Source organism: Engystomops pustulosus, chromosome 4 (assembly GCF_040894005.1).
Source record: "Engystomops pustulosus chromosome 4, aEngPut4.maternal, whole genome shotgun sequence".
In the NCBI taxonomy this organism is placed as follows: Eukaryota; Metazoa; Chordata; class Amphibia; order Anura; family Leptodactylidae; genus Engystomops; species Engystomops pustulosus.
In genome coordinates this window covers 124,146,016-124,161,503 of record NC_092414.1, presented here as the reverse complement: position 1 = coordinate 124,161,503, position 15,488 = coordinate 124,146,016, and the positions used below count along the sequence as shown (strand labels likewise).

The 15,488-nt window shown below is 40.0% G+C and overlaps 1 protein-coding gene across 2 annotated transcripts in view; it reads left to right on the top strand.

Moving 5' to 3' along the window:
• Nucleotides 1-15,488, top strand: part of ELAPOR2 (endosome-lysosome associated apoptosis and autophagy regulator family member 2) — an 83,465-nt gene that overhangs the window by 47,637 nt on the left and 20,340 nt on the right. For both annotated transcript variants that reach the window (XM_072147293.1, XM_072147294.1), the window contains 7 exons: nucleotides 1,932-2,020; nucleotides 3,412-3,592; nucleotides 4,741-4,869; nucleotides 5,369-5,459; nucleotides 7,208-7,304; nucleotides 9,942-10,079; nucleotides 11,755-12,018. In XM_072147293.1, the coding sequence (XP_072003394.1) occupies nucleotides 1,932-2,020; nucleotides 3,412-3,592; nucleotides 4,741-4,869; nucleotides 5,369-5,459; nucleotides 7,208-7,304; nucleotides 9,942-10,079; nucleotides 11,755-12,018 (989 nt within the window). The remainder of the gene's footprint in view (nucleotides 1-1,931; nucleotides 2,021-3,411; nucleotides 3,593-4,740; nucleotides 4,870-5,368; nucleotides 5,460-7,207; nucleotides 7,305-9,941; nucleotides 10,080-11,754; nucleotides 12,019-15,488) is intronic.

The following is a 15,488-nucleotide window of genomic DNA, read 5'->3' as shown; positions in this document are numbered from 1 at the left end:
TACCATTTGCGAGTTCTGACAGATATATTATTGTTATCTCCCTTACACAATGATAACCAAAATAAAAAATAACTATATTTTCATAAACCAAGCTAATAATAAGCTACTAACAAAAGTTACTTTGAAATGTGCACCACTGTATTAGCCACACAATAACAGAACCTTCCACAGTTCATAAGAATTTGAGTAAGAACGCCATTACCAAGGTGTGAATAATAGAGGATGGTGTGAAATAAAAACTTTATTCAGAATTGTCTTTGTTTTTTATGTTACATATAACTTTTTGGACATGTTCTGGGTTGTGGTATTAATATGTAGCCACATTAAACAAAAACGGGTCTATGAAAAAATAGCTGGGCAGAAGGAGCCCAGACATGTAAACATCCCAAATAAAGGTAATGAACCACAAAAGCAAGACAGGATGTATATCAATGGTACAACAATCTTTATTAAATCCAAAATACAAAAATATAAAAACAATTAAAAAGCACTAAATGTGCCAAAGTCCAGCGACCAACCCTGGGCACAATGCAAGAAAAGTCATGAATAAGGTATACATGCCAGGACATCAGAGCCTGGTTTGGCTCAAAGCTACCAACAATTAAATAAAGACATAATCAAAATGCAATCATGTAAGTAACAATAAGGTTATAGGTAGCTATACCTATAACCTTATTGTTACTTACCAGCTTGGTTACTTACCAGCAAAGTCCAGCTTGGTCGCTGGACTTTGGCACATTTAGTGCTTTTTAATTGTTTTTATATTTTTGTATTTTGGATTTAATAAAGATTGTTGTACCATTGATATACATCCTGTCTTGCTTTTGTGGTTCTTTATGTAGCCACATTAGGCATAGGGAATGGAATGTTTATCGTTTCGCTAAATTTATGTAAAAAAAAAAAACATTCCTCAATATATGAAAATAAGAGAGCAAGTGTGTTCTCAGATTGTCCTGTGTAGGATTATAACATGAACATTAGTTAACAACATATAAAGTCAATATTTGCATTATCTGTGAGGTGACAGTAGCTATTGTGTGCAACCTCATCCAATCTCCTTTTTTCATATGAAACTTACTTTGTGTTTCTAAGTAATAGGGAACTGGAGATATCAACTGTAAAATTGCCGTCACACCTGAAATTCTCACTTTAAACATAAATATCTCAACTTCTATGGCCCCTAGAAAGATATTTCCTTTTCCTCTTTCAGAAGTGAGGTTGTAGGTGCCATAGATCCAGAGTTATAGCCTTCTGATGTATCACATACATCCTTAGCTATACATTGCGGGAATAGGAATGTCGGAAAAATCTATAAAAATGCTATAAATAAATGAATACAACAAAACTCAATGACATTAATCACAAAACAGGGCTAAAATAGTTTGCTTTTATTGTTCACAAAATTTTGTGAGCTTTCTAAACTAGGCGGAGTTATCTCCAGATGACTGACACAGTATACAACAACTCCCATGATCCCTCAAATTTCAGTAACAGCTTCTCCCTCTCATGCCCTTCTCTCAGTGATGATCTAACAGACACACATCGCCATATAAGTCTGCTTGGTTTAAAATACTGATGGTAGTAGATTTATTTTTACTTGGCATTTATCATCCTCCCTCCATTTGGAGACCATAGAACTAGACAACCATCTAATGTGTATTAGGGGGGCCAGATATTATAGTATTATAGATTATAATAGTGATGCTCTCCCTCTAGCCTCTAAAAGTGACTCACCTTGTGATCTTTACAGCTGTTTTAAATTAAAAAGAAACTTTTAAAAATATGTTTAGCAGTGTAAAAGTTGGTGACAATCTTTCATTATTGTAACGTAGCTACGGGCTCCTTAGTAGGGCAGTGCAATCACGTTAAGTTGAGTTGCATTTAAATAAAATCATGATGTTGTCATTAAAATTAATCCTATTTCTTTTTAGATGAAGGAGCCAGCAAGTGTTTAGATCGTCCTCCATGCTCAAACAAAGATACGTTTCAAATACACACTCCTTGTGACAATGAAGGAAAGGTAATCTATACCTTTTGTTATGATGCAGTCTAATAAACCTGGAATGTCTTTTATAAATCCTATCACTGTCCTAAGCCTACGAATATTCTAAGGGTTTTTGTGGGTTCACAGTATCAGTAACTCTAAGGCTACATTCACACAGCCCCAAGTGGGACGTATATACGGCCGACGTATATATATACGGCCGATATACATCCCCCATAGACGGCAATGGGCGCAATACACCCTACGGGAGCGGTACCCCGGAAAAAGATAGGATATAGGATATTTTTTTTTTCCCGTATTACGGCACCGTGCGCCATACATCCCTGTGGAGAGGAGCAGCATTCACCCCCTCCTCTTCTCCCTGCGCGCTGCCATTGCCCGCCGTGCTATGGTACGGCAGGCAACAGCAGTGTGAATGCAGCCTTAGGCTACATTTACACGAACGTCTGCCTGCATGGGTACGGCCGGGCGGCTCTACGTCCAACGCCATGGAGAGGAAGAGGTGTGACCCGTCCTCTCTCCATAGCGATCCATGGTGCACGATGCCTAAACACGGGGAAAGATAAGACATGTTCTATTTTTCCCCTGTGTACTATGCGGTACGGTTCCACACGTGTGCAGTATTGCTCCATGCACCCATTGCCGGCCAGCAAGCTTGCGGCTGTACATATGTCCCCCTACGGTTGTGTGAATGTAGCCTTATATTAATGGTAGATTTACTGGTAGGGGCTACTAATGTAAAGTTTCAATCCACATGCCCATACAAATGTTACTTATGAAAAAATTTACTGATTTTATTTTCCAATATAAGAACGGACAGTTTTCCAAATACAGCGCATGTAAATGAAATTAACTAACATACATACAGATACATTAATGAAAACTGTATTGAAATGGGCTGCAAGATAAAGGCATTCGGTAACAAAAATCCTAAATGAAAGCATATACCGTATATATAGCTTATAATACTCCTAAGTGTGTTTATTAAGATTTTAGAAAAATGTTCAATACAATAACCGAATAAGAGAAATGTCATTTAATGCTTTAAAATTGAATAGACAATGCTGCAACCACATGGACAGAATATTGTAAATCCCTGTAGTGTACAGAGCTATAGACTGGGGCACATTTATGGTTAACAAACAAAACATTTATTAGAAAAAATGTTTCTTCATTGCAAAACATTGCTGAACTCCACTTTCTGTCAGTTTATCTCTGGGCCTTCACCCAGTGATTGCAGGGGTGACTTCCCTGAGCCAGTGATTGGCTTAGAGGGAATCTTTAAGTATTTCCTGTGGGATTTGAAAGACGGGGACATGGCGAGCAGCCATAGAATTTGAATGTTGGGAGCCCATAACAGTTGATGAAAGCAAAACTGACTGTTTCTGTGTTTTACATTTGTTCAGACTCAGGTCATATATAAATGGATTGAACCAAAGATATGCAGAGAAGATATGCCTGATGCAATGAAGCTTCCAGCATCTGGAACCAAGGAAGATTGCCCCCCCTGCAACCCAGGGTTTTATAGCAATGGGACATCCACTTGTTCTCCCTGCCCATTTGGGACCTTCTCTGATGGCATACAAGGTAAGATGTAAGATGTGGATGGATAGCATGCCCCATGATTATAACAATGGCTGTGCATTCTATATTATTTAGGATTGTCCCTAGAGGTTTCATATAAAGAATAGATGTATGTCCCAGTAGGATTAGTAAACCATGTAAAGTGTAAGAGGTGACTGCTTACTCTCATATGTTAATGGAGATAAAATATTGGAGGAATGGAATTTCAGATGCCTGATTTTTTTTTTCGGTTTGCAAGATAACATGTAGCCCAATATGTCTAAGGTTGCATTCACACGACCGTTGGGGGACGTATATATGGCCACAAGCTTGCGGCCGTATATACATCCCCCATAGGCCAGCAATGGACACACGGAGCGGTACGGTGCTGCACACTTGCGGCACCGTACTGTTCCATACCTGGGGAAAAGATGGCAGCGCTCACCCCCTCCTCCTCTCCCGTGCGCCAATGTGTGTGTAGCATGGCAGGCACGCGTTAGTGTGAATGTAGCCTAAGACTGGTATTATTTCTTCTCCTTGTTCTAATCACCTAGCAGAAGCCATCATGTATTTATTTATATTGGGGAGTCAAGTGAAAAAGCTGTTGGCTTTATGTATATTGCAAGCTAACCTTATACATGTAATTATTAACTAAAGTAAATGTTCATTAGTCATTAGTCAGTTATTGATACAGTATATTATTGAGTTTAGCTAGCCATACACATAAAAGCTGCATAGATCTGTCTACTCTTATCTGTCTGCCATCTAACGAAATATATGTGTCATATAGATTGATATATAGACTTATAAGGGAAGATTTATCAGAAGTGTCTGAGGTAAAACTGTTCTTGTTGCCTATGGAAACCAATCTGTGCTCAGCTGTAATTTTCTAAACAGTTGTAGGAAAATGAAAGCTGAGCTCTGATTGGTTTCCGTGGGCAACTAGAACAATTCTGCTCTCAAGACACTTATGATAAATCTCCCCCATATACTCTATGTTATATATGTAATCCCTCGAACTCTGTGCATCACATGATTTTAGGATACTGTGCTGTATGGACCTTTGATATTATTCTACTTGGCAGTCATTTCATAGTGTAAATAAAGATTTATGCTGCACTCTTACCTAGACATTGGTATCAGTGATAGTCTCATGATGTTTTCTCCTACAGAATGTAAACCATGCGCTGCTGGAACGGAGCCTATTCTTGGATTTGAATATAAGTGGTGGAATGTTCTCCCTGCCAACATGAAAACGTCCTGCTTTAATGTAGGAAACTCAAAATGTGATGGAATGAATGGTAAGTCATTGCATGCATTAAGATACTTGTCACTTGTTAAACGTCTATATGAAACTGAGCTTGTCCTGCTCTCAAATGGACTGCATTACCTTAAATGGACACAAGAGGGCCAAAGATCTACAAAGGTTTCTAATAGAATGGCTCCCTCTCCTGGACAACTAATTATATGACAGCATTGTTTCCTACAAGTACAAGTATAAGTAGTAGACAGTAAGCCTTTAAATGTTACTTTTAACAAATCTGTCTTTAGATATGACACACTACAGTACCCCATTTAAGAGAGTCAGCTGCTATCAGCAAAATAGCCTTTTTTTTGGTCCATACGAAATAGTTGTGCTCCTGAGCTGTATAATAGCATAGTATCGTTGAATAAAAATGTGTACTTTTTTCAGCATTTTCAGTCATGTTTCTAATTATTTTTCCAATTTCTAGTTACATCTAACTCTTTGATGAATATTGAATTCTCTAATATCACTAAATTAAAATGTGTTGTTTCCAGGTTGGGAAGTTGCTGGAGATCATGTCCAGAGTGGAGCTGGTGGATCTGACAATGATTATCTTCTTCTAAATTTGCATATTCCTGGATTCAAGTAAGCTATGAAACTGTATTGAAAGAAGATGCAGTTGAAGAGATATTCAATTATTTGATGATTACCCTTTGATTTCTGCCAAAGAATTGCATGTCAGACTTTAAAGAGGACCTGTCACCCTAAAAGTCACCCTAAAAAAAGCACTAGGAGCTGGTTACTAAAGTAAGCAGCTCCTAACACTACCACATTTTTAGCAGTGTTAAACTGCTAGCTTTTATGGAACCCTCCGATAAAGCTGGGAGACATTGCAGGGCCATACCCTCAGAACGCCAGATCAAGCTTACAGTCTGGCATATTAATGAGGGGTGGTCCAGGGAAGAAGAAGAGCCTTGGAGCGCCCCCCCTCATGAATACACTGGACCGCGGTGAGCTTGGTCCGGCGTTCCTAGGGTACGGCACTGTAGTGTCTACTAGCTTTATTGGAGGGTTCCGATAAAGCTAGCAGTTTAACACTGCTAAAAATGCAGAACCACTAGGAGCTGCTTACTGTAGTAAGCAGCTCCTAGTGCTTTTTTTAGAGTAACAGATCCTCTTTACTCCAACATATTGATATAGGGGGAGATTTATCATATGCCAGAGAATGGGCACAATGAGTCCCTACTCCTCCGGCACCAATGGATCCATCAGGAGTCTCTGGGCTCATGTTATATCTGATGTGCGGCTGTGCAGTGTAAGTTCCACGCTAGGTCCTTCCTGGCATAGAATTGTGCCCGTGACCCGCAAACTTTCATTCAGGAAATGCCAGGCCTACTTGGCGTGGAGGTGGTGTAAAGGGGGAAATAATTACAATTACCAGTGGTTTGCTAGTAATTGTGATTATTTCAGGGTTTGTATACTATAAAACTGGCATGCAATCCCTGATGAGTCCCCCCATGTGGCAGAAGGATGGCATAGGAGCCTATACAATGAATGAACTCTACCATATTTTCTTTTGCTGTAAAAAATACCTGGGCAGTTTTATCAAGTGTCTAAAAGTATCAGGTATCAGGTGTAAATTAATTAAACCTGTCACCAGAATTTATCCCATTAAACTAGTAGCCCCCTCAGTTAGGTTATGAAATTAATTCTAGAATTTCTTCTTTTATCTCACCTGTTTACCGATATATATAATAAAAGAGGCTGCAGCGGGATTGTGACTTCCGATACTCTAGGACATTTCATACACTACTTTAGAGTGCTAGTACTTTAATTGGCTAACATCATGTGACAGGTTCCCTTCAAGATAGTTCATGGCAGAATAATGAACCAGAATTTTTGATGCATTTGCATAATGTTTTCCTACACCCTTTTCCTACCGAGCTATGGTCCCTCATATTAGGCCGTCCTTCTTTCATTGTATTTGTTGTACAAATTGTCCAAAACCCATGTGGCATTTTAGTCCTTTTTTTGCGACTGAAGACAAAATAATGCCTGCAAGAGATTGATAAACTTTTGGCAACTACCTTTGATGCTTGGATAGTCCAATGGCTTCTTAAATGCAGGCATACAGGAAGAAGGATCTAGCACTCGCTTTGTTGCAGAAAATCCTTAATATTTATTCAGTAAAACGGCATTATATTTCACTGTTCACTGGAGGTAGACACAAACGATCTACGCGTTTCGGCTTTGCCCGTCATTGATAAACCTGCCTTTATAATTGTTATGTAACTATAGAAAAGAATATAAAAATTAAACCCAGCTGATTAAACTCTCTTCTCCCATCTGACCATATTTAGTATCCTCACTTTTTATTTTATTACTATTTTCAGACCTCCAACATCAGGAGCAAATGTCGCTGAAATGGGCAGGATCACTTTTGTCTTTGAAACCATTTGTTCTGCGGATTGTGTATTGTACTTCATGGTGGTGAGTGATTTGGTTTTATAATATAGTGGTTTTAGTAGGATTATTCTGTTCAACTACTATTTATAGTAGTATGGGTCTCGGTATACAATGACCGTATATAGCAACTATTGAATTTCTAGCTTCACTCTTTTCTCAGAGAAAATGTGAGAAATGTAGCATGTAGACCTCAATGTAAATGAAAGGAATGGCAAAATCTCCAGCCAAGCATTTGGTAAAGGGTTTTAATAGGGTCTCGTGAACGTTAAAAAAGAAATTCAATTACAAAATGAATACCTTCTAATGATCAAAACTCTACTAAAAATGGGCCGCTCTTTTGGAGCACCGGTAAAACCTGCCAGTTTCAGGGAGCCTTAATAAATATTCAATTTGAGGGTACATTCACATGTTACAGCTCAAACTTCACAACTGAATCCTAAAGAACTGTATTCAGTTTGGTTTGCTTTTGGTTTCATTTTTTGGATTTTTTTTTGATGAAACATATTAGATAGATTCTTACATTACAGTTGTGTTGCAGTTTACCGAAATGTGACGTAATATATGACACACGTCAGGTGTGGGTGCATGGATAGGGCCCAGCTTTCTCCATAGCCGGTAAGTCTTTGGTGCATATTGCAGCCAAGGCTTACCTGTAACACAGACGATCGGTGCTAGATCGGTGGTGTTAACCCACCGATCGCAACCAGCAAAGCTGCGGAAAGCTTAAAAAAAATGGAGTATCTTGGTGAGGATCGTCGCTCTCTGTGACGTCATTGGTGGTGGTGGTGGTGGGGGAATTGCCGCGATTGATTGTCATGACAACCTCGGGTCTTCCAAAGATCCGAGGCTGTCTTGTTTTAACCCTTACATTACAATGTGCGATTAGCACATTGTAATGAATGAGGAGGAAAATCCCCATATTTTGCCGTACTGTATTATGACAGTATATGATAGGATTGATCAGACAACCTAGGGTTAAAGTACCCTAGGGGGTCTGAAAAATAGTAAAAATTTAAAAAAAGCCTTTCACAGCCTTTAACCCTGTAACGGAAAATAGCGGCCAAAGTCGAAAATGGCACTTTTTTGCCATTTTGAAAAATATAAAAAATTCTATCAAAAGGTTGTTCTGTCCTAAAAAGTCATCAAAAGTCACAAAAAATGACAGCACCCAGAGCTCCGTACACCGAAGTATGAAAAAGTTATTAGCACCAGAAATGCCTAAATAAAATATTTTTTTTTTGTACAGGAGGTTTTAATTTTTGTTAAACATTATAAAACCTTTACAAATTTGGTATCCCCGTAATCGTACTGAATAAAGAATAAAGTAGACAAGTCATTTGGGGGTGTACATTGAAATCCGTAAAATCCAAGCCCACAAGAAAATGGCACAAATGCGTTTTTTTTTTCACCAATTTCACTGCATTTGGAATTTTTTTCCCGCTTCCCAGTACATACCGTGCAATTTGTTATTCAGAAAACAAGCCACCACAGAGCTCTTTACGTTGAAAAATAAGAGTTTTGGATTTTTGAAGGTGAGGAGTTAAAAACGCAAAAAACGGTCTACGGTGGGAAGGGGTGAAAGGAAATCCAGCAACAAAACCATGCATAATAAGCTAGGGATAATTACTCATAGATTCATGCACTGTGACTGTGGTAATTTTCTTATACTTGTTATCCATGGCCTCCTTCCTTCTAAAATCAACTTATAAAATAATTCTAACCAACCAGAATGGCTCTGGTGGTTGTTAACAGAGCCCCTCTATGCTGATGCTGTAGATTAATAGGCTGTTACACTGTGCAGGAGTATGTATGTCTATCTCTTCTGCTCCCTCAGCACTTTCCACTTCCTCCACCTGCTGTATTCTCATGCCAGTAGATGAGGATTCAGCACACAGTGGGAGGGGTGATGGTGCTCCAGTACAGTGTCTCAGCCTGTGAAACTACAGTATAGAGGTGCTCAGGTAACACCTCCCAGAGGTCTTCTGGCTCATAAGCATAATTTTATGAAGGAAGGAGGCCATGGTTGACAAATATGAGAGGATTACCACGGTAATCAGCTGTATTCTCATGCCAGCAGATGAGGTTTCAACACACAGTGGGAGGGGTGGTGGTGCTTCAGTACAGTGTCACAGCCTGTGAAGCTACAGTATAGAGGTGCTCAGGTAACACCCCCAGAAACGTTCTGGCTCATAAGAATAATTTTATGAAGGAAGGAGGCCATGGTTGACTAATATGAGAGGTTTACCACAGTCACAACGTCTGGATCTATGAGTATGTGTTTATAATGCTTTATAATGGTTTATAATGCTTGATTTTGATGGTCGATTTCCTTTAACTTAAATGTGTCAGTGCACTCTCAGGTTGACTGGATCTTATCCTTACTGGATCTTATTCATGTAGACAATGTGAATTGGTTAAATGAGCTATCTGTTTTTATATGTAATAAATGTATACATTTATAGACATGTTCTATAAAGGTGATCCAGATATTGAGGTGCACCTTGAATCCTTTTTATTTCTTTATCTAATTTTTCTTTATAAAGTGATGAAATCCACACAATACTGGACCTATGTCCTAGAATGACAGTTGACAGAGAACCCTACGTTAAATATACATGTGCTTTGAAACTAATAAATAGTTTTAATAATTTTCCTTTACAGGATGTTAACCGAAAGACTACAAGCGTGGTGGAGTCCTGGGGAGGAAACCGAGAAAAGCAATCCTACACACACATCATAGCCAAGAATGCCACATATATGTTCACCTGGGCTTTCCAGAGGACCAATCAAGCTCAAGATGTAAGTTTTATATGGAGACTAAGGCCATTGTCTGTGAACTGAGTGACAAATGGTAATTAATGAAAAATGTCCAATTATGGTCTAATTTCATATCTTGAGCTATTTGTTTTTTTAAGGCCTATCGTTATCTACAAATGTAGTTGAGTTGATACTCTGCAATCACCTAAGTGTAACATAGGAATATAACTGGTGAAGGGGAGTGAAAATAAAACTTGACTTTCACTTTAGCTATTGAAAAATGGTATATAAAAACACAGTGAAGTGGTATTCATAGTACACTCAACTGAGTGCCAACATGGAATCCAAGTGCATCAGTTGTTTTTTTTTCTCTTCACACTCCCATTGATTTTAGTGGGTATGTTTTATGCATAGTTCACAACCGAGAATTGCATGCTCATGCCCTCGGAAGATCAGATCAGCGCAGTGTAAAAACATAGGATGTGCACAGAGCACAATGGTGCTCATTTACCAATGGTTGCACTGTGCTCTTTCGTCGGAGGCTAAAACAGCTTGCACAATTATTTAAAAAGTGTGTGCACTGGGATTAGCCGAATATAGCTAACCATAGACGCCTATGGCAACCGGCCACGGTACAGTGAGCACACGTTTATCACCGTACCATACTATAAAGAAAAAAAGATAGAGCATGCTCTACCTTTTCCCGTATGAATAGCTGGGTTGCATGTGTCCTTATGGAGAAGCGCGAAACGCGTTGTTCTAAATGTACTTTTTTATCCTTATGGAACTTTTATAAAATAAAAAAAGTTTAAAGACTGGGCCTTCGCCACTCTCAAGATTTCGAACTTGGATGAACACCGTAGATGGGTGTCATAGATGTGGATCCTTTTGGAGAAGGGAGGAGTGAGCAGCGTGCAGCTGTATGCTCGTCTGGGCTATGGCCCGGGCAGGCATATGTTCGTGTGAAAGTAGCCTTAAAGGGAGAAAGGTTAATGTTCATTGTTTGGATGTGGAATAACAAATTAAATTATTGATTTATTATCTAGTACATAGAGATCAATGTATTGTGCCAAAATATAAGCTTAAGTGAACATGAACAAACAGTTCTTGCACTATGCAGTCAAAGTTTCTAAGATCAGAATTTGCAGAAGAAATGATAGAAATAATTTCCTTACAACGTTACCCCATTATTTTTCTCTGTATATTATGGATATAAATATACTGAAGTGTAATATATTAGCAGTAAGCACATTCTGTTGGTCATCTGATAATATAAATGGAAACTGTTTAGCACAATAATTATGTTTTGATTTATGGTTCCTCTTTTGCGCTGCAGTTTTGGGTAATGACTCCTTAATTTCACAAGATCCAGACATTGTAAATGTATTCACTTTCAGTGCCAAAGACAAATCTTTGTAATATGTTTTCTTAGGAACGTCTTCAGAAATGTGTTGCTTTGTGCTATTTTCATTAGCTTTCAGTTATCTTTAAAAATAATGAGAACTGTTTTTTTTCTGCTTGTTTTGTGCAGGCAAAGTCATAATAAACTCTTAATAAGACTGTCTTCTTGCACTTGAAAGGTCATTGATCACATTTTTAATGTATGCAAATGGATGATATTCCAGTGAACTACAGGGTGGGGGGATTACATTACTCTGATTTATAAAACGAAGAAGTGGAACAATATCCTTGTGCTGAAACTTTACTTCCTTTATAGAGCCGGCGTTTAGTAAACGACGTTGTAAAGATCTATTCGATAACTGCCACTAATGTTATGGATGGAGTTGCATCAAGCTGTCGTCTTTGTGCCATGGGCTCTCAGCAGTTTGGATCGTCCTGTGTGCCCTGTCCCGCTGGTCACTATATTGATAAGGAGAGCAGCACATGTAAAGAATGCCCACCTAACACATACTTATCCCCTCATCAAGGGAATGGGAAAGAGTCTTGTATCCCATGCGGTCCTGCAAGTAGAAGCAATAAGGTACAGTTACTTCATCATTTTTTTTTTTATATAATTGTGTTTTTATTATTATTTTTCAAAAATATTTAACAAACAAGTTATCATGTACACATATCACATAAAAATTTTCCAATAATAAAATAATTAAAAGACAAAAGAGAAGGGATCCATTTCCCCGTGGAGTATCAACAGTGTAAATATCCTGTTTGCGTATCATAATGCAAAATCCAGCAGTAACATATGCCTACTATATTAAAACAAATGCCAAAGATGGCATCATATCAATGCTTAACCATGCTGAAGAGGTTGGGAAAAAGGGTACGGACAAAGACAAAGTCATTCATACTCACTACGACAACAATTACCACTTGGGAAGACACTAAAAGGATGGCCCTGTCACTCTCCTCCTCTTGCTCGTTCCTCAATCCAGTAGCGGTCCCATCGATCCCAGGTTTTGTCAAACTGTGGAATACGATTATTCAGGGAAGCAGTCAGATATTCCATACTGCGAGTTTCTCTAACCCTAGAGAGAAGATCCATTCGGGAGGGGGGGGCTTGTCTCTTCCAAAACTGCGCTATCAGACATCTCGCAGCTGTGAGAATGTGTAAGCTCAGTTTTGTGGTTGCCTTGGCCATGGGGTGTGGAGAGACGTTCAGCAAGTGAAATAATGGGGAGAGTGGGATATCCACCTCTACGACCTCCCGAAGGAGAGTCTTTACTGCCTGCCAAAAAGGCTGCAACAATGGGCACGTCCAGAAGATGTGTTGAAGAGTACCTCCAACTGAACCACATCGCCAGCAAGTATCTGGTGTGTCTGGGAATAATCTGTGCAGCAAGGATGGGGTATGGTACCACTGCATCAACAGTTTGTACTGGTTCTCCTTATGTGTAGCACACAGGGAGGTCTTAGCCGCCCTATGCCAAATCAGTCGCCAAGTGTCCTGAGATATCGGCCCCCCCACTATGCTCTCCCACTTGGCCATATACGGGTGTGCAATGAGCTCGTCTGGGCTGGGATGGAGTAGTATCATGTAGATATCTGATATGAGTCCAGATGTTTGGGTCGCAGTTTTGCAAATGTGTTCAAACGTAGTGGGTGCCGAGACTGTCTCAGCACTGTCCAGGGATTGTAAAAAATGTCTAATTCGAATGTAGTGAAAATTGGCCGCCTGTGGGAGATGGAATTTATCCTGTAGGGCTGCAAAGGGCAAGATCTTCCTATCGCGGTAATCCACAATATCTGCAAATCTAAATAGACCCTTCTCATGCCAGGGTTTAATTTCCTGCCCAGCCCCAGCTTGTTGCATGAGGGGAGTGTGTAAAAAGGATTGCATAGGGGAGCACTTGGACACCAATGGGAACCTGGCCAAACAGGCCCTCCATAACTTAATCGTGAATGAGATAGGGCCTAGTTGGGAATCAGGCAGCGCAGGCGCCTCTTTGGGCCAAAGGTAGGAGTTAGGATGAAAAGGGGCCAGCCACAGTTTCTCTATCTCCATCCACTTAGAGAATGCCAGTAGGGTGGACCATGCAGGAATGCGTCTCAAGTGTGTTGCCCAGTAGTATTTGGTTATGTCCGGCACCAATAGGCCGCCCCTGGATTTGTGAGAGAGTAGAACAGACCTGGAAACTCTGTGTCTCTTTTTCGCCCAGATAAAGTGCAATATTGATGCTTGCAGGGACCTCAGAGCGCCCAACGGCACCGCTACTGGCAGGGTTTCAAAAAGGTACAGCAGCTTAGGCAGAATAGTCATTTTGACCGCTGCTATCCTGCCAAAAAGAGAGAGGGGGAGACTGTTCCAGTTATTAAGGAGAGTCCTTATTTCCTGAAAACTACCAGGAAAATTCTGCCCATACAGTGTATTGTAAGAGGGGGTCAGGAGTATCCTCAGGTACTTGATAGTGTCTGCTTTCCAGTTATATCTGAATGTGCCCTTCAATTGGTCTACCAGCGGTTGGGTAAAATTGAGGGGCAATGCCTCCGTCTTTGAGGTGTTCACTTTATAGCCCGAGAGACGGCCATATTGTTGTAGCCTCGCTTGTAGGTTGGGTAGGGAGATTAGGGGCTGAGTGATGGTGAGCAGGATATCATCTGCGAACAACGACAATTTAAATTCCTTGTCTCTAACCATAACGCCATGGATATTGGGGTCTAGACGGATAATGGAGGCCAAGGGTTCAATGCAAAGAACAAAGAGGAGGGGAGAGAGTGGACAACCCTGACGTGTACCATTCTTGATCCGCAGAGGTGGGGAGGACGCGTGTGGGAGCTTAATTTCTGCTGTGGGATTTGAATATAACTCCCTCAGAGCCTGGAGAAAGGGACCCTTTATTCCTATGTGTTCCAGGACTTGAAACATAAAGGGCCAGCTGAGGCGATCAAACGCCTTCTCTGCGTCTAAACTGAGAATTAGGGCCTGATCTTTTTGCTTATTAATTACATCGATAAGATCAATTGTTCTCCTCGTGTTGTCGCCACCTTGTCGTCCAGGTACAAAGCCCACCTGGTCCTTATGGATTACCTGAGGAATCCACTGAATCAGGCGATTGGCCAGTAGTTTTGTGAATATTTTTAGGTCTGCGTTTAGAAGTGCAATCGGCCTATAATTAGCACAATCGGTTGCATCTTTCCCAGGCTTGGGGATAAGGGTGATATAGGAATGGGTGAAAGTTGTAGGCATGGGTTCACCTTGTAAGAACGCGTTAAATACTTTTGTCATATGTGGCAGCACCACAGGGGAGAAGGTCTGATAGTAAAGATATGTGAGCCCATCTGGGCCCGGGGATTTCCCATTTGGCATTTCTTTGATCACCTCCTCTATCTCATCCGACGTTAACTCTGAGTTGAGCGTCTCGATGGCCTCAGAGGGGAGTCCCGGTAGGGAGCAGGAGCTCAAGAAGTCCGAGAGCAGCGTTTTTCTAAGGCCCTCATCCAGGGGTAGAGTATTTGGCAGGGAATATACTTCATCATTTTAATATCTACAGTATTGTATACACTTTATGAAGCTCCATTTGTGAAAATTATTCTACAGTTTAAAGACTATTCCCAACATCTTAACCAATTCATCTCATTATATTTTTGTTTTTGCAGCTTCAATTTATATGTATTTGTTTCTATTGTAACATCAACATTGTGTAGTCTGTTATAATGTGTCCTGTCTAAGCTGTCAATTTATGTTGAGCTAAGAAGATATAGAGACTGCATGAGGATTTGTGTGCAGTTTGCATACTGTAGCTTGAAAATTGTTTTTGATTAAAACTATTCAATAAATTCCATCTACAGTATGCATACGGCACACAAATCGTCATGCAGTCTCTATATCTTCTTCGCTCATATATATATAAGAGATGTATATGAGATGCATCACATTTATAAAAATGGCTGTCAAGATGGTTATAGCCTTCAAATGCACTGCCGCAATGTAATACCCCCTCCTACAATCAATTACCTGCTCCTACTTCTATTAAGGGGTTTTCCCCAGGAAAAAAG